The following is a 26787-nucleotide window of genomic DNA, read 5'->3' as shown; positions in this document are numbered from 1 at the left end:
TGAGGGATGAGGGAGGGTAAGCGAAGTAGGCTTCCCGGCCGTGCCTCTCGATCACTGCTTGCGCCCGTCCCAGGAACCGTGTTTGGATGTCATTGTCTGTGCTGCAAAGAAGAACCTCCCATTGTTCATCGGTAGGGGGTGGGTGGAAGAATTCGGGGGGCGGGGGATCGCCCGGGCAGCCGCAGAGGATGTGGTTCAGTGAGGCCATACCTCCGCAGAAGCAGCAGCGTGGATCGATGTCTGGGTAGATGTTGGAAAACACGAGATGGCACGGAAAGGTGTAGGCCTGTAGGCGACGCCAGGTGACCTCAGAACGCTCGGGAAGACTGACGTGGGGGGCTGGATAGGTGTATCGCTCGAGGCAGTAGTGCTGGGTATTGTCGTGGTAAGTGACAAGGGGCTCCGGCACCGGGGCGTCCCACTCTGAGGGGCCTGTCGATCGGTGGACGAGTCCTTGAGCGTGTTGGTGAGCTGTCTGATTGCCTGGGTGACTCGAGTTGGCGGGGACCCAGGTCAGTTCAACATGGCGCTGCTCCTTTTGCTGCAGTAGCGGACGAAGGAGTCGTAGGGTAGTAGGCAAGACAAGACCTCGCGAGAAATTCGAGATGGCTCGTTTGGAGTCGCTGAGTACACCGCGAGCGTAGGCCGAGGTCGCAGTCAAAGCGATGGCCGCCTCCTCCGCTTCGGCGGCGTAAGGTGTTCGAAGAGCGCCGGCCATGATTGCAGGCACAGAAACAGAAGGCGCTGAGGAGGGCGACACGGAGACGACTACGAAGGCGTCTCTGGATGAGTTGTAACGGGCCGCATCCACGTATATGGGCAACGGCCGGGTAGACAGCGTACTTGGCGTGAAGCATGGTCGCCCGGGCATGGCGGCGAGCGTCGTGGTGGTCCGCGAGCATATTCCCAGGCAGCGGATTGATGCAGAAGGCCATTCTAACAGCATGGGGAAATGAGACCAAATCCGGAGAGTGGGAGGAGGTGTTGTGGCCGATAGGGGAAATGATGTGGCGACCGGTTGGTCAACAGTATAGGCGTTGCACCTGAGCGGAACGGTGAGCCTCAATCAACTCGTCGAGGGTGTTGTGTACACCAAGGCGTAGAAGACGATCCGTAGAGGTGTTGGGGGGAAAGCCGAGATGAAGCGGCCGGCGACAAGTGCACGCGTGATTCCGTTTGTACACGCGTTCCTGCTCGAGCAGCATGCAGGGAGAGCGGGGTCTGGTTTAAGTTGTTGTAGTCATGGTTTATAAAATATGTTGTAGTGTATACCTCAGCACGCGCGCGCAAGTTGCGCACTGGTTATCGCCTAGCAACGGGCCTGATAGAAACGGAGACGCGGGAGGTGCACGTCTGCATGCTTTATTTATATGTCATGGTATGTTACTCATAGTGCTAAATAAAGATGATGGACCTGAATAAGTCATTTCATGGAAAGCATGGACAATAATGGTGAATGCCGACGTCCAGCCAAAGTCATCTAAAATGCGTTCAACTTTACTAAAAGAAAGGTGCAATTGAATGCGTATATATGGGGCAGTGGGGATATTTAGGTATCGTCCGCAGTTTTGTGGCGTAATTTCGAAGAGCACTGAGCTGCTTGGTGGCGCATCTTTGGGGGTATTATGTGGGTCTATACTTCCAATCCAGCTCATCAGAAACGTAGAACAGATTGTAAAGCTGCTTAGATTTCATAATGCTCGTTCTCATCCAGAGTTGCTATCCAGCAACTCTGTTTTACCGGCTTTCTGCTCTCTTATGTACTCTAAATTGTTACCCACTTTTTCTAAACACAGAGCTAGTAGATTTTTGTCATGCGGCCTCATCAAGCGTGAGGCCCACGGGACGGCTTTCAGCTCTCCCTTAGTAGAATACCAACTACTCTAAATCGTTAACTACTTTTTCTAAACACAGTGGATACGTCCAACACAGATGCATTCGTATTTATAGTAAGGATTGAAGGTGATTGCATTTCAATAAAAACACACCGGTTCGCTTGGACGCTCACCGAGTGCGTCCTGGTTCACGACGTATTCGCGAGCACTCATGCGCAGCCATAAACAAAAGGCTGCGGTATGCGCGTAAAGTCGGCGCTCTTTTAAGCACGCTTTTAAGCCTATGAATACCTTTGCGCTCACGATTTGCTTCATGTCTGTGGCGCCTGCAGGATCGTGCCCCGAACGGCGACAGTACGCAGTCTCACAAGGAGAAATTCGCCAAGGACGCCAAGCAGATGAACAACTTGCTCGAGATCGTGAAGTTCGTCAAGCCTACCGTTCTCATCGGTAAGACCCGATTCAGGGCTGTTTTCACGAACGCTGTGTCACCGTATTTCGTACATATACCGGAAACGAACTTGTTTCGTGCTTGTGAAATATTGCTTTACTGTATATTGTGTTCAATGAGAGAGTGAAGCGCTCGAACATGTTACGACGCTAGTTCGAGAAGAGACACGCACAAGACGACGGCTGGACTTTCAAATAAAGGACCAACTGCTGTGATCCTTCTAACATACACTCTAACGCGCTCCCTCACCAGTCGTTTTCGCTTTAAAGCCGTTTACAAAAATTACAACATAACTTATCATAACTTATCATCATCCACGACGGGATGATAAATGGGGTGAAGCTTCGGAGGGTTTTTTTGGTAGACCGTAAATCTTCTGTCCGTCCGTCCGTCCGTCCGTCCGTCCGTCCGTCCGTCCGTCCGTCCGTCCGTCCGTCCGTCCGTCCGTCTGTCTGTCCGTCTGTCTGTCTGTCTGTCTGTCTGTCTGTCTGTCTGTCTGTCTGTCTGTCTGTCTGTCTGTCTGTCTGTCTCTACCGTCCATCTGTCTGCACCTGCTGAGGGAGTCATACACTAAGCGGGCACGTACCAAGAGAGACATGCATGTACAGACCCATGGCTTAAGGGGCGAAGAAGTAGAGATTTTTAGGCTGCGAATTCGTTCGCAGCGAAAAAAAGGGCATTTCTCTCCTGTCGCAGAGAATTGCTTACATGTTGGAAATTTTTCGCTCTCATCGCAGCGGCTGTGTGGTTTTTTGATCGGGACCCGTCGAAATAGTTCCGGGCTGGCCAAGCTGTCGAAATTGCGTTGACGTCTGTTTTGGTAATTACCGATGTTGTGCATTTTAAAACAGACTGGAAAGTGTTCTTAAAAGTTGGAACAAGCGTGCTTCTCGTTATTGTTCATGAAGACCTAATTATATCATAACGCACAGATTGTTACATTACATCTAAAAAATGCTAGAGTGTCTGCCCCTAAAAAGGGCGGCACGAAACGTTGCTCGCTGCGCCAGTTGCAGAGGAAAAAATCACAGAGCTTTTACAAAAGTCCATGTAAAGCGTAACTGCCATTAGTAGCGGTTGCGAACAGAGCGAATGAAGGGAACAGTAGGAATTTTTTCTCTCTGCAATCGCGGCATGTGAAAGAGCCATGATTGCAGAGAAAAAAGGCCCAGTCATACCACATGCCAGGCGGGCTTTAACACGTGCGCTACAAGGTGAAATTACGGTTTCGTAGAATATAGAAATTCATTATCTGTGAGATTCGTAAGATATTTAAATTCATTATGTGTGATGCACATTGCACCAGTTTTTTTAATCGACACGTATGATAAAATTGCCGAACAGTATATTCCTTTGTATACACTCAAACCAGTACACAGCGAACCCGGGTATAACGAAACATCGGTTATAATGAAGTAAACTAAAACTTGTCTTTCAATAAACACGGTGTTAGGAATGAACATATATTATGAATTTTTTAATATAACGAACCTTTTTCTGTAAGATGCAATTTTTTATAATGCACTTTGATTGTAATTCTTGTTATATTTGTTTCTTTAGGAATAACAGTGTCATTTAAAAGCTGTTTACAGCCTCACATGCTGAAGTGCAAGGCCAAGAAAGCATTGCGACCGCTCTTAACGATACGAGCGTGTTCGCGGAGCAGGTCATTAATACGGCGGCCAGTATAGCTCACGTGCTTACGAGAATTAGGAGTGATGGTGAAGTGCCATCACTTTTTCTCTTCTATTTTCTCAGGTGCGTCGGCGCAGAGCAACGCGTTCAACAAGGAGATCTTGGAGTGCATGTGCGCCAACGCCGAGCGACCCGTGGTGTTCGCCCTGAGCAACCCGACGCACAAGGCCGAGTGTACCGCTGAGGCTGCGTACACCTACACAGACGTGAGTATGTCTACGAACCCACGCGGTGTATAACGGTGATACTGGGACATCCCATCGAAAAGTGACGTTGCGTAGCCCATGCATGCACCTTACAGACCGAATTAGTATCCATAGCTCGCACGTGACGTCATGATCACAGCTTCATAACGTACTAGTTCACCAACATGGCTGCCTTGATGACGTAGGAGCAAGGTAATCATGTCGCGCTTCACATGCTTCAATAGGATAAAGATAGGGCCAGAATTTTATGGGTTTCTGTACGTCAATAGTGAAAGAACTTGCAAGTGATGCAATAATAACATTAACGTGTGTCGTCATAAACCATTCGTATATGCCATGCGGTTCACCAACTGGGCGGTTTCTGTGACGTCACTGGAAGCCGTGAGCACAAACTACCCTTCGTTGCCCCACCTCTCAGTGTACTTAGGACACAAAACCCGGTGAAGAAACATGCCGCGGCAATAATATTGGAAGAAAAATGATTGTGTTTGATTCGATTCATTTAGAAAAAGCATATTCGACTTATTGTAAAGAAGTCATTAAAAACTCAACGCATTCTTTGCTTTCGGATTTCCTAAAAAGAAAGAGAAAGGAGAAGGAAAGTAGAGATGTTAACCAGATGCTCAGTTGAAGTAGACAAATAAGGAAAAACGAGGAAGAGTTCGCATTATGTTTATAAGGTGGCTTGTGAGCGCACATTCATTGATTTAATGACGTAATGCTGTAAAACTTCATTGCATCGGTGCGTCTTGTCGACTTTGCAGCTTTTTTTTCTCCTTCATTTCTGAGGCTGGAGCTCGCGCATAAATGTTACTGCGAGATCGCTGTTGGGAGAAAGCTGCTCTCTCGGCTTTGCCACTGTTGTTTTGGAACATCTCAATGAGAAATAAATATCCAAGTCGTTCTTGAAAAAAAGACACACCGAATTTTCGTTCTCGCAGCGGAGTGCGTATTGGAACGGCGCCCTTTCGCTTCCTCGGCGTCAAACACGGCGTTTTCAGTCATTCAAATTGCAGTGATAAGCAACCAATGCACAATATTGCCGGTAAAATTGACACGCGTTATAAGGCAGTCTTACACGGGGCGGTTTCTGTGGCTTCACGATCGTCACGTCACCGTGCGACTACAGGTTCACATTGCAAACAACTTGACTGGTCGACGGCGTGACCAGTCGAATTGCGCCATCGCGGATTAATACCAGATATCAGCACACACCGTAGAATTCCATAGAGGGCTTTGTACCCTTCATGTTCGTGGCTTCACAGTGAGCGCTCGTAAAGGTGCATCTATGTCATTGAACACAAAGATGGTTTTACTATATATTCTAAAATAAGTTACAAAATCCCAACATTTTGCTTGTTTCTGTCAGCCATTGTTGTATAAGGGCATGTGCAAATAGGTGAGGCGTAAACCCTCAAAGGGTCATGAGAGGGGCCGTCAGCATCAGCTTCCGGTTCAAAATAACTGTGGCGCATTTTTTTCGCTGGCCGCGTTTTTGGAGCTGCACTCCCCCCCACCCTCTTATTTTTTGACACTGTTGCAATCTACTCGCCTTCGCGGTCATGGTTCGTTACGTGGCTGTCGGTTGCTCGAGTTCGAGCATCTAAGAGAAAAAGATGTTCAGTTTCCCTTCGAACGAAGATATAAAATTAAAGATGGTTTTATGGTAATAAGGAGAGGCATGGTGAGTGGTACAGCGTTCGGATGCCTAGCATCAGGTAGGTGATAACTTGTCTCAAATCCTGCATGGGTGGTATTGTTTGTCTGACACATTCGGTATTTACACACGGGTGCTCCCAGCGAAGATGCACAACGAAAAACATTTGGATGCATAGTTTTTCATCAGAACAACCACAATCACTGTATACGCAGCTACGATCGACAAACATACGAGTTTTACACTAAAACACATGGCCGCCGCGCAACGTGCAGCCAGCTCTGACCCTGTTACCGAAAATAGCGTGACACAGCGGTTGACAGCAGCACGACATCAGTCCAGTGGTGAACCCATGAAATACACGGACACAACATTTGTCAATGACGTCAACTGCATGCACTGATATATACCCAATTAGCCAGGGGTTCTGAAGGCAACGACCTCGCACCAGTGGGAGAAAATGATGTCATTAACGCTCATGTAGACAAGAAAAAGCGCCCGCTATTCTACTCGTTGAACAGGTATACCAAGTGTTGCTGGCAATTTCAAGTGTTTTTCCGAGCATTTGTTTCGTAGTAGATTATTCATGCATGATCTCGTGCGCATGCGAGCAGAACAGATAACTACGCAACACAAGCATGGCGCCTGACTATGAGGTAAACGTCGTCTCGATTGATTTGATATGTGGGGTTTAACGTACCAAAACCACAATATGATTTTGAGAGACGCCGAAATGAAGGGCTTCGGAAATTTCGACCACCTGGAGTTTTTAACCTGCACCCCAATCTGAGCACACGAGCCTACAACATTTCCGCTTCCTTCGGAAATGCAGCTGCTGCAGCCGGGATTCGATCCCGCTACCTGCGGGTCAGCACCCGAGTACATTAGTCACTAGACCACCACGGCGGAGCGAACGTCGTCTCAGCCAGCCTGTTCACAAATGCGATGCAATACGTAAACGCCAAACGAGCTCGACTGCGCAAAAAAAAAGTTACCGCTGACACATTTGGTTTTAGGGGCAAAGCTCCTTAAAGTGGCACCCGTTCGTCCCTCGTCGTAGTACGTAACCAGTCTTACGTTTTTACGAGCAGGGTGGTACCGGTGGGAGATATCTCCTGTGCGTTGTTGAACAATAAAAAATTCGCAGCGTGCGCGTTATTTAAAAGCCGAATTCTCCTGCCTCTTATTCCCCATTAGCAGCCAGCCATTGGCATGTGAATTGAGCACTATCTGACAAGAAAGGCTTGCTATGTTATAATCTCTGGGCGTAACCTCCTTGGTTTCAGAAAGGTTTTCCGAGCGTTGGACAGCACTGCCATGAATACAGTGAACTAGTATGTACCATAAACTCGAGGTGGCTAAAGGTGGGAAGTAGACACGAAGTGCAAGCCGTAAGAAAGTGTGCGTGTGCCACGTCTCGTTTAGTCCTTGGAATGTCCGCTGGATGGCGGTGCTTTTATGTGTGGAACATATGATGAAAAGATGCGAGATGGTGTTACTTGGAGTGTTGACTAGATGGACAAAAGGACACACAGACAGATGTTTGGACGGACGCATGGATGGCTGCACGGACGGATGGACGCATGGAAGAACGCAGGGACGGACGCACGAACAGACTCACGCACGGCCGGGTGGATGGACGCATTGACGTCCACACAGACGGACGCATAGACGGACGGATGCTTCGCCCCACTCTCCACCATTCAACCCGTGGATATGCTGCCATTATTTTTAAAGCTTTGTGCAGAAGACTGAGGCGCAAAAAACATATTGTGAAGCTGGAAGAGCAGGAAAGAAGACAGAACAGTTCTGTCTGTTCTCTCCTGCTCTTCCTGCTTCACGATATGTTTTTTGCGCCTCAGTCTTCTGCACCAAGTATGCACCAAGTATGCACCAACTAGCCCCAAAACAAGTCTTTTTAAAGCTTTGTCAGCGCTGCATTGTTGTCGAGGTGATTCGCGAATGAAAGATTGAACATTTTGCACGGCCGCTGCCGCTGAATGCATAGTTTCAGTAATATAGGATATATCCCTTGCACACGATAAACATTGATACAAACTGCGGTACAACATGGTGCAACTACTGATGCAAAAATAACTGAGCGCATCTACAGAGGGAAACACGTAAAAATAAACATGTTAGTGGGCGACCTGGGTTAATACGTATAGTGTGTGAAATGAGTTCTAGGCTATACGCTCAAAGAAACGTGGAATTGTGGTAGTACGTACAGTTCGTTCTTTTCCAGCTGATATAAAAATATCATTTCGCAGGGACAGCACACGCTTCCCTTTCATGGTCGGTCATGCGTGTGGCCATGCTAACGTGCGCTATAGAAACTTGAAGCATGCGCTCTGTTGCAGTGATGTTTCATGCAGGGAATTTTCCCTTTTCGGGGAATTTCCGCCTGTATTTCGAGCTAAAGGGAAAAGGGGAATCTTCGTGATATTGCAGGGAATTTCAGGAATCGTTAAATTCTCCTATTACGACCAATATTTACTGCTCACAGGGTGCCTTCACTTGCTGTAATCGGTTATGACGCATACACCTTTGAGTTTTGTTCTGATATTAGGGAGTTTTAGAATACCGTTTGCAAGCGCTGCGGGCGTTACAGGCGCCATAAGAGTTTTAGAATAGGGTTTGCCCTGCCATGAACCGTAACGCACGATCGCAGCTACACCGTAGCCTCGAAGCCAGCGCTTGCGGGCCACATGCGGGCCGCCATCACCGCACGCGATTTCGGATTTTCTGCGTGCGGTCCGCGAACGCCAACGCCGACTCGCGTTACGACGCATGGGCAGTGGCACCGACCGCACTGCAAGGGCTCACGGTGTGCTATTCTAGAACTACCTATTTACGCGAAGCGATTTCTAGTTCACTAACAGTGTTAGACTTAAAGCCTAACAGTACAACAACTAATGAAATCATGCTTTTGTTGTGTGGCAGTGGAGGGGCTAGTCATGATTTAAAAAGTTGCCAGTACGTGAGACATGTCTAGTTATAGTGTGTGTGTGTGTTGATTGGGGCGTAAATCAGTACTGTTGTGGAGGGAACTTCGCTGGAAATTTTGTCAACGTTGGCAGGAAAAAAATCCCGGAAATAGGGAATTCTCATGTCTCTTAATGGGAATGCTGCGGCGTAGTGTGGAGCATCACCCCTGTGTTGTCATGAAGAAAGTGCGCGACACCGATAACCAAGGAGTTAGGGAGAGCCGTTGAACCAGAAGACGGTGCAGACCGCGTGCATCCCGTGAGCCTTTGCGAGTTGACGTCTCACAGTTTACGCCTTCGCAGCTGGGGTAACTCTTCTCAAATCCGCGCGAGGTCTGTCAATAAAAATTACTCTGCTACGCGTTGTTTTTTTTTTCGTTTCGCCACAGCCTTTTGAGTCTGTAGACACGTCACATATGCGAAATTCATTTACATAGTACTATGCACAAGCACTTACAGTTGTGTCATCGATATGTATGCTCTAAAACAATTTCCACGGTTTGCTGCTTATCTTGTCACAAAACGGTAATCCTTACTTATCTTGCAAGAATTATATTTTCTTTTTCACTGCACGCTTCTGTAGAATTTCTCAGTCCTAAACAGCACACGTCATATCAGCGAGATCATCTTGGTATTTTTTTTTTGGGGGGGGGGGGGTAAGCATAGCAACTGCGGAGTAATCTCCAAAGGAAACACGAGACAGATGGCGAGTATTGTTCGCGAAGAAGGAAAAAAAAACATCAATGGTGCGAAAGATAAATGTCGTACACCCCTCCAACAAAATTGCTGTAAACACTGCATTTTCCGCGAGTACCATTTACACAAAATCGCAAGAAGATGGTGGAAACGATTATTTGTGTCATAAATAGCATAAACTGCTTTTCATGCACCATCATCTGCCTGACTACGTCCACCGCAGGACAAAGGCTGCTTTCCACTATCCGCCAGTCAACTAAGTCTTGTGCGTTCTGCTGTTGATAAAGTTGATGTAAACATGCCGTCAAGGTGTGGCGTAAATAGGTAAATACGTAAGCTATAGGTACGAGCAATATGCAAGATAATAAACTCTGTCCTTACCTGTGTTCTTTTCTGTGCAGGGCAAGTGCGTGTACGCCAGTGGCAGCCCGTTCCCGCCGTTCAAGTACAAGGGCAAGACCTTCTATCCAGGACAGGGCAACAATGCGTACATCTTCCCGGGAATTGCCCTCGCCGTGTCTGCCTGCGGAGTCACCACCATCAGCGACGAGGTCTTCCTCATCGCCGCCAAGGTACACACAGTCACGTACTACATGTCTCGTGTGCGCAGCCGTACTTGCTTCCTTCAAAAATATGATCAGGTTGGTAAAGATCACTCGCATGTGACGGGATATCACTGGATCAGAACTAGTGGCATTATCGTGGTATAACGAGTGCCACGAAACGTACCAAGTTATGCTGGAAGTATGTACACTGTGTAAAGGTTGGTGGAATATCTGACTAAACAACGAATAGCACTAAACCGACTGCGCACTTGCGTGACCGGTCTGCCGACCGCTACGAGTTTCAGCGTGAAAGCGAGCGCTTTCTCGCTGTTATCACTGGTAGTCGCAAGGATCCCAACGATGCGTTTGATGCCGTAAAAGTAGCCTGGTAGTTGTCAGCGTTTTTGGTTCAACGACGAAGAAACCGAAGAACTGTAGGACGTCCTGAGTCCCTTTGAGCACTGTCGCGTATCAGCGGTCCCAGAAAAAAAAAAGCGAAAGTCATCGTCGCAGTCATCACTCTACAATCGGTTGCAACCTTCGAGGTTGCGTTTTTTTTCGCACAATGATGATCGTCGTCAATCTATATGCTTGCCCTTACTTAATTTGACAGCGTGTGCCGAGCGCCTTCCTGTCATACGGCACATGCTAATAGCATGACACAGGTAAACATCGCTGAGAAACGGCGAACGCCGAGCTTTTATTTTTCTTTTTCACATAGAAAGAGAATGAAATCATGCTGTTGTCTTGCACAAAAATACTAATTAAACTAACTCCCCTATGGCTGTGTACTTTAGGAACGGTGCGGAGTAAATCTCGCCACACATTCAGTTGCGACCAGGTAGATAGTACAACACACTGTATGAAACTCTGGTAGCTGTATGAGTGACTTGGTGTTCTGTTTCTTTACAACTTATATCATTTTTTATTGTACTTCCTTTACGCGCACGCGCAGACGGTGGCCAACACAGTGACGGAGCAGAACCTGAATGAAGGGCGCGTCTACCCGCCCCTCTCGGACATCCACGAGGTGTCGTTGAACATCGCCGCCGAGCTGGCCTCCCACTTCTACGCTACCGGAGTGGCAACCGTCAAGCCCGAGCCCAAGGACAAGATGGCGTTCTTGCAGAGCAAGCAGTACGACTTCAGCTACCCCGGGACCGTCAAGGTCAAGTAGACGCCCACGGCTGCGCACCACCTCCTTGTCGTTGTATTTTAATGTTTTTTTTTCGTTGTCATCGTTCAGTCCCAAGAAGTTCCAACGCAGCTTGCAGACGTAGTTATTGGCGCGACGTCTGCAAGCTTGTACGCGCGTCTTTCACGCACCGCCTCGTGTACTGCTGCACACAACGATCGAATTACTTAGATTATTATACAGACGAGAACTACATAATCAATGGCCTGAGATGTGGCATCACTCTATGGCTGTGGCCTTGCTTGGCAGGAAAAGATAAACCAGATAAGACCAAGCACGGCTCATAACCGCTGACCTGTTTGAATTCAGGTAAACCTCACTCTGCTTTTTGGTTTCCTCCCGATGTCTCCAGACGTTTTCTCTCTCTCTCTTTTCACTTAACATCATTTCACTGACGTGGTGCAGTGCACCAATGTTTGTTACGAGCAATGAAAGGATATTCGAGCAGGAGTCATAGCTACGGCTCATGTAAGCCACTGTGAATCTTCTTACGAGCTTACCACACATAATTTTTATTGAATTGCGGAACACATCATCATTTATTTCTGTACGGTGTTGCGGTTAGATAGGTTTTGGTAGTCGGAGATATCTGTATGTCGGCAGAAACGACGTTGTTTGCGCAAAAAGAAATAAAAAGGAGGCGGGAGTGAATTGAGCGTGATGACAAAGAGAGAATAAATTGCGACGATTGCTATGACTCTATTGTGATGAGCCCCGAGGAATGAATCCCTTATTTGCCCTGGCAAGTCAGACATCCCCGACTTTTTCTTTTGAAAACGTTGTCTGGTGGTCAACAGTGTTTCGGGCTGGCTCCGAATCAGTGTGATTTCGTGTATAGCTAACACACAGACATTACAGGGCTAGTCTGTTATTGCACAACTGCTGCGACCTCTCTTTTCTGGTTGGCATCTCATTGCCAGGTGGTTGTTAGGACGTCCTAGAGTGTAGCAACAGAAGCATTAGAGATAATTAACCTTGTATTTGGGAAGACCCAGTCTGTATTTTGTTGTTTTTAATAGTTTTTCGGACTTGGATGGAAAGCTTGAACCTGACATATTATTTAACTGATCTTACATGGTATGGTTTCTTTTTTTATATAAATATGTAATATATCATGTATAGAAAGTGTTATTTGAGGACTTTATGTTGGGGAGGATACTTTTCACCAAATATTCGAAATTCACCCACAATGCAAACAACACGATTAAAAGCATTATTATAACGTCGTATAAATTAACCATAAATCTTTCAGTGGAACTATATAAAAAACATAAACATGAAGTTAAGTCACAAAACATCACGAAAGTTCGCTCGTATTCCAGCTTTACATGCTACCATATTGAGGTGTATTGTTCGTGCGGCTGGCACAACAAAAAAACAAGACGAAGCCATCAGCTGAGGTATGACATTTGTTCTAGTATTATTTTCTTGAAATACGCTTTATTTCCACATGTATACATGACACAACTGTCGGATTCGTGAATCTGACCTGAGAGCATTAAGAACCTACTATAACCCACTCAAAATTGCTATCGACCCGAGAGGTAATGCAACTTTTGTTTTTAACATTGTGGATTAAAAGATTTGCACCATTTAATAATTGTGTAGTTTTTGTTGCCTCAGGTTACTTGCGTGGTGCATGCGAAGTCTACTTATTTCCGTTGTCATCGTAGCCTCGATGAAATTTTTCACAAGTGTGCCTGTCTGGTCTCTCTGTCAGCTTCATGAGTAGCCGAAATTTATATAACACTAAGATGCTTTTGAAATGAAAGACGTGCTTTGCTTATAAAGATGGCATACTTTCGTATAACTTTAGTCACTTTAACGCTTAATCTTACTAGATGGTGGAGGCGTCTGAGGAAGATGATCCGTTACACTAGCTCGACTGTACGTTTCAATCCAAACATAGGCAAAGAAATGGATTGTTGTGTTCAAGTGTGTATATTTGATGCAAAATGCATGCTTGAAACATTGTATTTGTAGTTGTGAAGACCCACAAGCGTTAAATATGCACGCCGCGACATTGATAGTTCTGTGCGGCTGGTCGACATTATATGGTACACAATGGGAAGGGCTAATTTGTTCAACAAGCACACAGAAAGGGAGGATAAGATGGGTGTGCTTGTAGAAAAAGTTCAGCACTTATAACTAGAATGAAAAAAAAATGTGTGTCTTTGTGAGGTGAATTAAATAACTTTCTCATTTAGTACGGTGCATCTGAAACCTTTTGCCAAGTGGCGTAACACAGGAATTTGCGTAAAGAACCCAGTTTAATCTGACAAAACACACTGGTGTTTTTCATCGAACTTGTAACCAGAAAGAATTTTTTTTCTCTAAAGTAGCAAGTCAAAAGTGGTGAGCGCGTGTCGCCGTCAGGTTATTTAGGTACGCTCGAAATTGAGTGCAATATATTAATAATACATCGCCGTTTTGTTATTGTAAATATGATGTTTTTAGTACGTCCATTTTGTTGGTTTGATTATATGATTTAAGAGACAGTGCCTAATTAAAGTGGTTTTGATAGAATGAAAGAACGCCCCGGTGACTGTTCTTCTTTAAGCTATAAGTAGTGCTCAAGTTGCAGGCTAAAAAGTGTTTGGTAAATCTATGCATTGTCATATTTACTGTGGTGTCTCACGAAAGTATGTGCTACGGTAAGTTTTCAAATTATACTTGCCTTACAGATACAAATAATTATCGGTAGGGCGGAACCTAGTTGCGATCCGTAGAGTACCGGCAGCGTGATATTTGTTTGAATATCGATAGTACTCAGAATATTTGATGTTGTTTCAGTTCACTTAAATTTTCTCGTTGCTGCGAGAAATTCGAAGTGTGAACACCCCTCCCCCCTCTGAATAAAGGCTCTCTTTTTCAAGCAGCTCTGACATAGATAAACATCGAATGTGTTATATGGAAAATGGCATGTCTGTGATGATGTATCTGTCAGTTGTGGAGCTAACGAAGAAATTTCGATTAAAACATCACAGAAATTGCCATGGCCTCTAGAAGGATAATGTAATGCAGAATGAAGTTTAACTTGGTTTGTTAGATAATTTTTTGGGATACACAATCATCTTAGTTTAAACCAATGTCGGTGTTCTCGTGCACGCTGCTTGTATTATCAGAGGGGTGCAATTATCTCTTACGGACATATGTCCCAGAGGTACCGAATAATCTCGCAAGAAGTATCTACGTGGAGGTGGTAGTATTAGCGCAGCAAACGCAAGAGGAAAAATTTTTACGCCATATTGACCGCTAAATGCATGATATGCCGTAGCTGTTATCGTGCTGCGCTGTTGTAATCTCATATTTGATGTATTAACTTCATTTCCCTCTTTTATTTTTTTTTGCAGATATGTGATAGTTGCAACTGTTAAGCTAGTGATTCTCAGTGAGTCGAGATTATTTACAAGTGCTGAGGACGTTGTAGTGCTATTTATTCTAATATCAGAGTGTTGTTGCACATATTATCTTTGTCTCGTCACAATTCACTGATATATTTGAAAGTATACTGGAAGTGTATTTGCGGAATAAACATTATCAGTGTATATTGGCCGTCTCCCTTCTCCACAGTGCAGTGCAGGACGATTGGAAAACGGTGTGTATCGGTTTATGTTCATTTGTATAACCATGCTTCGTTCTACAACAGCAACCAAAGCGAGAAGGTGCACGGCCATCACAGAGCTCACACATTATTAAGTCTCTGTCAACCCTTGGATGCATCGGCGCTATTAGGATTAGTAAAAAAAACTACACAGAAATAAAAAAATGTTGAGCTAATGTCAATGCTATTCATGTCTCTCGCTGAAAGCATTCGAAACTTGCGCTTCCAAATGTTTATTTGGAAGCTTCTAGTGATTAATTTTTTTTTTCGTTCGTCGCAGTGTTTCAGCGATTATATTCGACCTATGTGTTTGGTGGTTGTATCAATATTGTTTATTCCTTATTGCGACACTTTGTAAAGGCGGCGTTCACCGAGTCGCCAACCTGCCTGGGCTTAACCATGTCTTGTCTTGTATGCAAGAGACGCCGATGAACAACCGTTGCTTGATGCATTCGTTGCACTTTTTCTCGTTGCTTGCTGGTGTGAACCGTGTGCGCATAGTTTCTGGTGTCCTTACCTAGATCGTAGCAGTGGCCTGCTATGTTTTTCTTCTGCAAGGCACCGATGATTTTCGACAGAAAGCTTCTGTTTAATCTACGCCGCCGCTTCGGACAGAATATTGATGGTTTGTGAAACCCTCACTTATAAATGATGTCACTTTGTTTTAAACATGGGCCTCCGTAGTTTACAGCCTCATGTTAAAGTTGGGTATCGGGGGCTGCTAGTGCCCTCAATGGCTGTCCAAAGGACAGGGTCACGTACGACAGGCGAGCAGTCAACGTGTCCACCCAGAGGCCATTCCTGGGGCTTCAAACGTCCCTTTGTGCCGTTGTAATAAGTGTGCCGCGTTATATTTGCCTAAGGAATTTCTCACTCTTAAATCATTAGTGTCACATGGCGTCTCAGTGCAACCTTACGGAATATAAATTGCAATCTGGCTATTAGAGCGGTAGATTCTCTAGACGCACACACAAAAATAATTTAATCGTGTGGAGGGTCGATGTTGAATTGTAAGTTTCATTTGATGGCACACAGGCTCTAAATGCTTGTAATATTTAGGAGTAGGTGTACGTTCTGTTAATATATAAGAGCAAAAGGGATATAAGTGAGTGGCTTCTAAAAGTCTGCTGACAATATGTATTGTGGGCTGAAAACATCACAGTAAATTACAATGATCGCGAATGTTGAACTCTTGATTTCAGCAAACAGAAGTTTCAAAGAACAGCATGTACAGGGTCAAACATAGAAAAGCTACAGGAAAACCCAGATGTGCCCTCCTTAACTGAAGCCTCTGAGAAGTCTTAAGTACATGCATCTGGTGAGCATGATCGCCATGAAGGCTGAGCAATCGCAGCACCTGATTTTATACCCCATCCTGATTTAAAACATTAGCATGACTACTTGAAGACCATCTTTTATTATGATCGCATTCGGGCTCGGAGGTAAAAGTTGCTTGTCAGTTGAACCGAATGTGCTATAGGGTGCAAAGGTGCCATGAACCTTAATTGTCGGCGCCTCTGCGAACCAGTGTGAGAATTCCGATGTGTCTCTCGTTATAGACAAGGATGAAAGTGCGCGAAATAAATAATAATAAAAAGAACTTCTGTGATGCTTGTTACTTATGCGAAGGGTGAGATGTGTTCGCTTTCGATGTATCATGTGTAGTGGTGCTTTTAATGGTTTGTGTGACGTGCGATTGGTTCATCTCGCACATCTGGCCTGTGAACGCCTGTAGTGTCCTTAAAAGATACATTAGTTTTGTCAACCAGAATATATTAGATGATCACGCACTGCGAGTAGTGATTCATATCCACAAAGGTATGCCTATATGATATTCAGGAGATGACTTAAAAGAACTGCTATATGCGTTTCTGTCAAATGTCCTGGCACTATGCGGCACGTAAGCACATTGCGAGTGCCGTTTGTGGAGCATGTCAATAAAGAAATATAACTAAATGGTATGGGCGTCTCTTTTAAAAACATATTCTGCGTACCTGTGATGACGATCTACAGGTTTGTCTTTTTTTTAGTACCAACTGTCTTTACAGGTTTTAATAATATCTGGGTTTTGTTCGCGAGAAACTCAATATGCTTATAAGGCACACCTTAGTGGAGGGCTTCAGCAATTTCGGCCATCTGGTGTTCTTTATAACGGGCTCCGACTTCGCACTGCAGTGTGCACGGGCCTCTGGAATTTCGCCTCCATCGAAATGCGACAGCCGTGGCTTAGATCAAAAACCGCGACTTTAAGGTTCGGCCGCCGACAACCGTATCTGCTCTACCACTGCTGTGGGCTCTTTGAATTTGGTCCCCGATGAACGAAAGCCTGTCAGACAATCCGAAGAAGGACGGTGCCTTAGTAAGATCACACTGACACGCAAATAGCATAAAATGTAATCGAAACGGCAGCCTTCAAGTAGCCGTGTGTCTATATGCAACGTCGAATATGCTCAATAAAGTCATTGCTCTAAACGTAATGTAGGTACAGGTATGCACGTTTATTTTTGTATCAGGGTAAAACAACTGTACATATGCAGGATTAACAAGCGAGTGCATACCATAGTATCTTTATGCTTGAACATGTTAGAGTTCATCCCTCTCTCCTTCCCCTTTCTCTTATCCCCTGTGTAGAGTAGCAAGCTAGAGCGAACTAGCTCAGGCCGACCCCTCTGCCTTCTAATAAATTCTCACTCTCTCTCTCTCACTACATTCAGTCTCTAGACTTTCCGCCTCCATGATGTAGATATCATGGACGTGGCAGCTTATTCGCACAGCCCGCAGCGGTGGTCTATAGTGGTTATGGCGCTGGACTTCTAACCCGCATGTCGCGGAACTGAATCCCGGCTGCATTTTCGATGGAGGTAAAGATGTTTGAGGCGCGTGTACTTAGATTTCGACACACAAAAAATAACCTCAGGTGGTCGAAATTTCCGGAGCATTCCGCTACGCCGGCTCTCGTAGTTATATGGTAGTTTTGGGAGGTTGAACCCCAAACATTAACTATATTATTAGTGTATTCGCACTGATGCATGAAAGGGCTTGACTGCACATGCATGAAGTCTCAGCAGCGTAGATCATCGACGTAACACTTGCTAGGATGTTTCCAATGAACGGATTCTACAAGCGTTGAAATGACCTCCAAGCGCGTTGATTGCATCGATAACATGGGCCGATCGTCGCTCTGAATAGCCAATTTCGAAAACAGATTAAGGTCAGAAGAGGCATCACTAAAAAGTACAGACCATCTTGCCCAAGAGGTGGTCAGTCATTGGTCTAAAACGTTCGCTTACGAAACTACTGAGCTGCTGTGAGCATCTTTCGGAGGCACAAACAAGAAACAATCGAGCATTATTTTTTTATCTTGTACTCGCTTCAACTCACTGCAGAAAAACATTCTTACTGCGGCTTTTAATCGAATTAGATTGGATTTCATTATTTCTGATATCCTCTCCTTGGGAGCCTTTCCATTAGGTCATTGTCAACGGGATATCTGTTCTACAAAGATTCTCAATTGAATCAAGGCGGTTTTGATTGCAAATCTCTCAATTAGTAAAATTTAATTTCTTCTAATCTTTTTAATAATTATTAGATTTAAATGTATTTTGTGATCCATTATCTAAATAATCGTTTTTTGGCCAATCCCCTAGAGTGGGTGTAAGTCATTCGTTTAGGTCATCATTATCATCATCAAGCTCGGGAGCAATTAAGGCGAAAGAAAGCCTTTAGTATCTCACACTCCCGTCCATCCGTGTGCTGGAACGGTGCCAGCAGTGGCCTGTCTCTCTCGCATCAATCACGTGACTACTGAGAGAGTAACATGACACAATAAGTCGAATGGCCGCAGGCTTTCGCCGAATACACTTTGAAACTTAGAAAGTGTACTTCAAAGTATTTCTCGCAACGCCATTATGAAAAGAAACTGGCCGCCCCGAAACAGCTCACAGAATGGGCGACAAAAGTGTCAACAATCTGTCATCAGGAACCGGAGTATTTCATGTGCTAAAAGCTTCTTATTCACTGTGGCTTCCGCTAGCGACTCCGGCCACGCGTCGCTGCTGCATATCACGCGAAAATAAAATTTACAACACGAGCGTGTTGGCCCACTCCATGCAGACCATTATACAGAAGCGACCTACGCGTTGTCCAAGCGACCAACGCGTCGACTATCGTTCCTTGCAGACCATGATACAGAAGCAACCAACGCATTGTCCATGAGCCCTCGTTCCTGTAACCCAGGTTGGTCGCTTTTTGCAGATTCACTTCATTGCCTATAAAAGCGTGAACTGCTAGGCTAGTTCGTGAGACATGTTTAGGCTTTGAAGAGCGGAAACGTGGCCATGCAACACACCGATGAAGACCGCGAGGGCAGACAGGAAGGACGCTTAGCTTGACACGGAGTTAGATGGGAATAAAAACTAGTCCATTGACAACGATTGCGCGTATTTCTAAAAAGGCACACTGGTTACGACGCATGCGCAGGCATTGTGAATCGGTTAATTTACATTCCTAACTCAGTCGCAAGTTAAGCATCTTTCCTGTCCGTCCTTGATATTGGTCGGTGTGTTATGTCGTCAATATTTAGTGTATAAGTACACTTGCTCTGGTTAAACCATTACTTTCTATGATAGGAAATAAGACACCGGTAATAACGAAACAAAAATTTGCAGTCGTAACTTACAGGTCAGTCCACTGTTAGAGGGAACGTGCGAGCGCGCGGCCTGCAGCACTATCAGGTGACAGCAAAGGAAAACACGTTCGCTTTCAACGTCATCTATTTCCAGCCAAGACAACAATTCACGGCTGGCTGACAAGCGCTGCCAGATTACGCTCCCTCGCCGCTCGCGCAACTATAGCGATGTTGGGCGATGATGGTAGCTTGCGCTGTGCTCGCGCACCACGATCCATTTGTTGGCAGCAGAGCGCGAGACGCTTCTCCTTGCGCGAGCGGACAGGGAGCGTAATATAGCAGCGCTTGCCTTCCGGCCATGACTCGTTATCGGGTTCGGCAATAGACGACGCCGAAGCGTACGTGTTTATTTCAACTGTCGGCTGATGGTGCAGTATGTAGCCACCGTAGAGTGCAGGCCACGCGCTCGCGCGTTCTAACACTGGACCGACCTGCACATGCGCCGAATGAATGGCGAAGTCCTCAAGAGCCTAGAAAATGCACTGCCGAACGTGAGTGTGACCAGAAAAAAATTATTCACACATGCTTTGAAAAACTAGTCTCTGTTCCTACTCTACCTTGACATTGCTGCACGTTCCTCACGTGCTCGCGCACAACATGCTGTGACTTTGCTGCGTTGGTGGTTCACAAGTGGCTGCTATGCATGTTTTGGCACCAGTCGTAATCACAACTGGCCAAAATTGACACAGTAGCGCCTAAGTGACGCTAGCCTCAGTGCCAGTAGGTGCGTCGTGCTGAGATTGGTTGCAACGTCAAAATGAAAAATTTTATCAGCTTTTTCGGAGCCACGTGCTTGCTCGGAGCCGTCTGGGTTTACAGATTACCGCAACGAGGTAAACTCGGATAATGATAACTATTTTCCGCCAAATGAGGAGGCCTCCTACTCAGCTTCCCTGGCACACAGACTTGTGACGGGGACCGACGCCTCCGCGATTAAAAACGGGCAAAAGAGGTCTCGACTCTTCGCGGCTTCTTACGCCGAGCGGATGGCGTGTTGCTATGAAGCATGGTACTCACTACATAGCATAGCTTCCCGGGCTCCACCGTATTATCTGCGAAGCTGTCGCACTCCCAGCTTCCTCTCGGCCCCCACTGTCGGCTTGGAAAATTAGCGTCGTTACTCCTTTGATGTGTGAGGGGACGCGACGATGCGCGTAAGGACAGCTGTTACACGTACATAACTATGATCCCCATAACTATGATCCCCATACAAAACACAATCCTTTCAATTCAGTGTTTAATAATTGTCGAACAAAAACTGTCGCTAGTGCCGGCGTTTCGACTTAGGAACTTGCCTTCGCCATAATGAAAAGAAGGCAGTCCTGCATGACGTAGCAGTTCGTTACAGTTGCTATTCATTACCGGCAATAGTCAGTCATAGCAATGGCACTATGACAATGCTTCTGACTGATTAGGAAATCGTAGACTGTATACTATAAGAATCATTACCTTCTCGGAATCCTGGCTCCAGTAACAACTTTCGTTCGTCTAATAGTGATGGACGACTCACCGACTTAGGATCATTGACTCTTTCCTAACCGAATGCGCCTGTCTGCATAACCCAAACCAGAGCGTTGCGAGGTGGCCCTGACTGGGCGTTCAAATATAGAGGCCCAGAAGGCCTTGGTCTGGACAGCCAGGCTGGCAGCGTCGACCTATGTACTCCTAGACTATCGACACCCCACCTCTCTGTGGCTCACACCTCTCAGTTTGTGTAACACGTGCTTTTCTCCACCACCACGCAAGCAGCAGAAGTTTGAAGCTAACCAATAACTAGTACGGTGAGGGTTTTGGTCAAAGTGCCATAGGAAAAGAGTGAAGGGTACATTGCACTGTAGGGTTTTTCATCTCTTTCGATCCGTCAAAATAGTAGTGCACATTGTTCTGGACAAATAAGGAAACACAGAGACAATTGCATAGAAGAAACAACGTTTCCTTTTATAGAACACATGTCTGCGTATACAAATTATTGCAATATAAACCTATATACTAAATATATAACACTTAAAACGCGAGTATATTTACACAAGTACAAAATAGGTTTTCCACAACATATTTTTTTTTTCATTTTGGATGGGTCTCTCGTCTTGTCACCATCACACTTGTGTCAGAGCGCGCACGTTGCCGAAACGCGCCTGCTGTGTATCGGTGTCAGAACCGGCGTGGCACTTCGTGGCTTCAGGCAGCACATTTCAGAAAGGTGTAGAGAGAGATAGGCAGACAATAATCATAATGACAATCATAAGATAAACATGACACGTCGCAAAAGACAATGAAGACCTTCACATCTGGAACATGAAGATGAGCACGCTAACATAGAAAGTACTGAGAAGATATTTTCTCTACCCGCAAAGAAGTTCCATCAAAAGAAAAAAAAAACATCTAGACATCTGAATGCTATGAACATTGCATTACACTAAGGGCAGCGCTACGTGCTTATGAAAGAAAAAATGCGCACGCGCTAGATCTTGGTTAATGGTAGAACACTCAAAAAGTCAGCGTGCATTCGTGTGGTTGGCACCATAGAGTTCCACAATCGTGCACCAGAGGGAAATGTGGCGCTAGTGTCTATGGGAGCTGCGACGCATGAAGCTTCAGACAGCACGAGAATGGGGAGTATTGCATGGATTTTGGTAAGCTTCGTACTTTTGGTGCCGTGTGGCCAGCAGCCGCTTAATCGCAAGACAAATTTGGGCAGAAGTTTGGCAGCGCGACTTCACCACCTTTGTTCTTCAAGGCTGACCAATCCGAATCAACTTCCGAGGTTCACAACTAGGTATTATTTTAACCGAAACAAAGGTGCAAGCAGGAACGCTAGAGGCAAAACTCATGCAGTACGCATCATTTTCATGATGGCTGACCGATTGCAGCGCCATATTTTCTTCTAGCACATATTGTAAAAACTCTGTGGTTGGCATTACTACCGCTTAAGAGCGAGCCCCCCCCCCCCCTTCCAGTACCGTACAGAATAACTACTTGTACTGCCGCTGACTTGTGAAGACCGACCCTGTTCGAGCCGTTCACAAACCGCATTGCTGCCTTATCACAGTCTACACTGCGAACTTTATCACGCGAACGATAAAATAGTGCCAAAGAGAAACGCGTTTTACAAGCGTTAACAAAAATACATATCTCGCTCTTTTAGCGGCTGGTTTCCGAGCACCTTATACGAGGTGTTTCCGCGTCGCAAGAATATTTACGCCACGACGCTTAAAAAAAAAATGCAACTGCGCAACTGGAAAACACTTTCACTCTTAAAAGCTCTGCATCGCAAGATAATGAAGAATGGCTCTTCGATGTCGAGTTAAAAACATATAATTGGTATTGCGATAAAAACTAATATTACGAGCAAAAAAAAAGCGCATATAAAGCAGCGATGAATAAAATGCTCAAAAGAGATGACCACAAAATGTCCAAGTACACACGCGAGGTCACTTTTTGTAGAAATACATAAAAAAGAAGATAAAAGGTATAAACACATACAAACAAAAAAACAAAGGAAAGCACCAGACTAAACAGAAATGTCTCACTATATGTCGGAAACATCATTCACCTTGCACGTCCGGACGCACATGCATCTTTGGTGAAACCACCTTATTGTGGCAGTTTCTGGTATACTGTAAAACATCAAAAAACTACATAAACTCTTAGGCGCTCCTCCGCGTCTATTTCTTTGATAAGTTGGAACACGAGACTATAGGGCAGCGTGAGGCGCGCTATAATATGTTGGTGCCTTCTTTATCACGTGTCGTAGATCAACCACCTTCAGCTAAATCTACTCATTCACTTGAAAGTTTACACATGTGGTTAACTAAGGCAACTAACTACAATTGTTTCAGATACGAGGAGCTGAGAATCTGCCTTTGTGACTTTCAAAGCAAAGATCCCGATGATGCCGCTATCGTTAGCGCTCGCACTAGAATGTATACGCTTACAGCAGAACTACTGACCAACGTGTCCTTACAATGCCACACACGTGTCAGGGTTTCATAGCAGATTACAACCACCACCAGCAGGATCGGGAACATCTGCGCAAGTCACTCATCAGTATTTGTACGCGACTACATAATCTGCGCACACCTCCCCAGGCCTCCATTCACAAGTTTTTCTCAGCAGTACTAATCGCTAGTCGCTTATCACATTCTGTTGAGCACAGTCGACCCGTGGGCATTACGCCGAAGCTGCCACATTCACAACGTTGTTCTAGCATATGCCAAACGTATCAACAACCACATTCGCGTTGGCTGGTTCGATTTGTGACACGACCTTGGAATTAGCTCATTTTGTATTCCATCTGTTTTCTCATAACATGAACAGCGTACATAATACAAGGCTTCGCTCTTGAGCATACTGCCTTGTACACACATTACGTCACACAGCCCTAAAAACATTTTGTTTTCTTCAGACAGTACCAAGCTCGAGGGTGAAACGAAATTGTCACTACATTGGTCCTCCAGGCCCTATCAGCCATTTGGTTTTTTACACATTAGAAAAGGAGCACCCGTAGGTAATGCTTAAAAAGCGGTCTGCTTCCTTTGGGCAATTTCAATGTTGTATTTAGGGGAAACGCGTACACGGCCATCAAAGCAAGCTTGCAGGGCTTACGACAATGTCCGGGGCGAACTAATCACTTATTAGAGAGCGCCGTCGTGCTAATACACTGCCAAAGAAAAAAAATATATATATAACGCCAGCGAGGCTAGTGGTGGTGTCGAAAGGACACGCTCTCATGAAATGACTTGCAGTCTTCGATGTCTGAGCACCAACGCCGCTGCTAAAAGTAATTGGGCTAACAGTACGCTACTTTCAAATCTAACACACCCAACAGAGGCAAAGAAAGATGTTCAATTCGGCATGAATACTTGAGGCTTACTGCAATTAGACACCTTGTTTACTACACGAGAGCGCTCAAATGAGTGAAACATAATGACACCGTAAATATCGATTATGCGGACTTTTGCTTCCATAGAAAATGCTACCTCATTGATGAGCGTGTGCCTAAAAGAAATATGTGCGTTTCTTCGTGTTCTTTAAGACACACTGAGCGTTCCTGAAGTATTTTTACTTCCGCAGGACGCTTTAGTAAAATAAGCCCGCTTTCTTCGAAACTACGCGTATAACAAGATTCAACAAATTGTTTCTCGAACACCATCCTATGCTGTCAAGTCTGTGAACACCGGTTAACTAATCAACGAAGAACGGGAACTAATGTTGCTTATAGATCGTCGTGACCTGACGAGGACTTATCGCTTTGACAGTCCCAATGTGATCCCCAAGGCTGGGCCGTTTTGTCCTATGGCACATCCATATATCTCAGCGCCGTCCCGAGAAGCGCTCGAGTTGGAGCGGCTGCTAGACTGTGTCGTTGGGCCGATCGTCCATCATCGCACCACTTCACGGCTCTTGGCTTTCGACTGGTCTATCCGCACGACGGTCAAAGTGTGGGCGGCCTTGTGGTATCCGGTAAGTGCAGCACAGCGTCGTGGATGGTCGGGAACACGATAGGCGTGTTGAACATCTCCAGGATGTCGGAACGCAGTAGCACCTTGTACGTAGGCACTGCGCACGAGGTAAGCAGTAAAAGGGGGTAACTGACACAGTTCCATTCGAAAGAGCGCGGTACAATAACTGTTTTGGCAGAGTAGAACAACTGCAAAAGTAGATTTAGTTATCTCACAAGCCGCACAAACTGCCGTAAACATCAACTGACCAACTAAAGCGCGACGCTATACATATGCACAGATAAATTGCAGATATCTGTCGATATCCGTGAGCAACAGCTGCCAGCACGATTCAGTGTTAAGAGTTGTCTCGGCACAAGCGCTTCGTGTTGCTGCTTACTTTGATGATGCAATTATTGCTAGAACTGTTCTGTACGTCCGAAACGACCTTTAACGTCATTGGCGCTCAGCTGGAGGGCCCTGTGCCCTGAGCTATCAACGGCTTGCCGTTCGAGTGGGCACATGCAACAGATTATCACAAACATGGGGCCTGCTGAGGCCCATGCGAGATAAAATAAAGATAGCTGCTCTCCTCGCAGAGTGAACGTGACCTCACGTATCCGCCATCAGTGAACTGGTCACTATCTAAAAATAATAATAATATTAATGATATTAATAATAATAACATTAACAATGATACTTGTAAACCATGATGTGGTTACGAGAGATGCCGTAGTGTAGGGCTTTGGAAATATTGACTATCTGGTGTCTAATGTGCATTGGGTCACAACGTATGTTCACCGTTACCCGCCAATTCTGCACACACAAATCTTGTACGCTCCCATCTTATGCTCGATGCGATGTCCTTGCGGCAGCGGTTACCGATTCCTCAGCCCTTCACACGCATAAATTATGGCTTTATTCGAAACACCATAGCGTTGAAGGCGGAAGAGGAAATTTACCTGATCTGTGCGCATGACTGTTGTAGCGATCAATACCGAAGATGAGACGTTATGAGGGCAGGTTCCAACTAGATTTAGCTGGTTGGCAGTAAGCACTTCTCGGTTGTTCAAATTAGAAGCGACACTTCGATTTTCAAGCGCAATTTTCAAGGTTACATGCCTGTAATAAATGATCTGGACTAGCATGACCAAATGGCGTTTTGACAATTTTTTCAAGGACTGGTACTACCTAGGAAAGACTTGCGATTGTCTCGTCTGAGAAGTGGGCCTCTCACTTTGACCCAACTCTGTGCCGCGGGAAAAATATGGCGGCACAGAGTTACACGAAGAGGTAAGGCCAACTTCTCAGACGAGACAATCGCAAATGTCGAAACGGCACGTGCGACGTACGTCGTATGTCGCACAAACGCCACAAGCAGCTAGGAAGAATAGAACCTGTTAGTACCAAAAGCAGTCAAGGACATTGGCAGCAAGCAAGATATCAAATGCATTACAAATGCAGACGCACCTACGGAAAAGGGCAGGATTAGGTTAGTGCCATAATGCGCGCATAATTCTCGATGCTCAGCACTTTGTTTTCAAACTAGTAAAAGCTAATGCACGCCACATGTAAACGCATTAGTAGTTGAAACCAGTAGGTTTTGTTTGTTTTCACGTCGTCAAAAAATGTGTGTCCCGCAGGCAGAGTTATTGTAATCTTGTGTCTTAGGAACTGCTACCGACATGTCACCTCAACGTAGCATTGAAACACACGCGGATGTAGGATGCCTATGCTATAGAAGAACTGGCAAATTTAGCTTCCAGAAGACTGCTCTAGAAATCTTAG

At 45.5% G+C, this 26787-nt stretch overlaps 2 protein-coding genes across 8 annotated transcripts in view; one reads left to right on the top strand and one right to left on the bottom strand.

The window, feature by feature from the left end:
- The window catches only part of LOC142817928 (NADP-dependent malic enzyme-like), a 141152-nt gene extending 129611 nt beyond the window's left edge, over positions 1 to 11541 (top strand). For all 3 annotated transcript variants that reach the window (XM_075895904.1, XM_075895905.1, XM_075895906.1), the window contains 4 exons: positions 2168 to 2285; positions 4045 to 4187; positions 9929 to 10099; positions 11028 to 11541. In XM_075895904.1, the coding sequence (XP_075752019.1) occupies positions 2168 to 2285; positions 4045 to 4187; positions 9929 to 10099; positions 11028 to 11249 (654 nt within the window). In that variant the 3' untranslated portion in view covers positions 11250 to 11541. The remainder of the gene's footprint in view (positions 1 to 2167; positions 2286 to 4044; positions 4188 to 9928; positions 10100 to 11027) is intronic.
- Positions 11542 to 21475: 9934 nt separating this feature from the next.
- LOC142761612 (prestin-like) overlaps positions 21476 to 26787 on the bottom strand; it is a 253597-nt gene continuing 248285 nt past the window's right edge. For all 5 annotated transcript variants that reach the window (XM_075895902.1, XM_075895900.1, XM_075895899.1 and 2 more), the window contains exon 19: positions 21476 to 25117. In XM_075895902.1, the coding sequence (XP_075752017.1) occupies positions 24993 to 25117 (125 nt within the window). In that variant the 3' untranslated portion in view covers positions 21476 to 24992. The remainder of the gene's footprint in view (positions 25118 to 26787) is intronic.

The sequence above is a fragment of the Rhipicephalus microplus genome, chromosome 5 (assembly GCF_043290135.1).
Source record: "Rhipicephalus microplus isolate Deutch F79 chromosome 5, USDA_Rmic, whole genome shotgun sequence".
Classification (NCBI taxonomy): domain Eukaryota; kingdom Metazoa; phylum Arthropoda; class Arachnida; order Ixodida; family Ixodidae; genus Rhipicephalus; species Rhipicephalus microplus.
The sequence above is the reverse complement of the archived record's forward strand: the minus strand, read 5'-3'. Positions and strand labels throughout refer to the sequence as shown.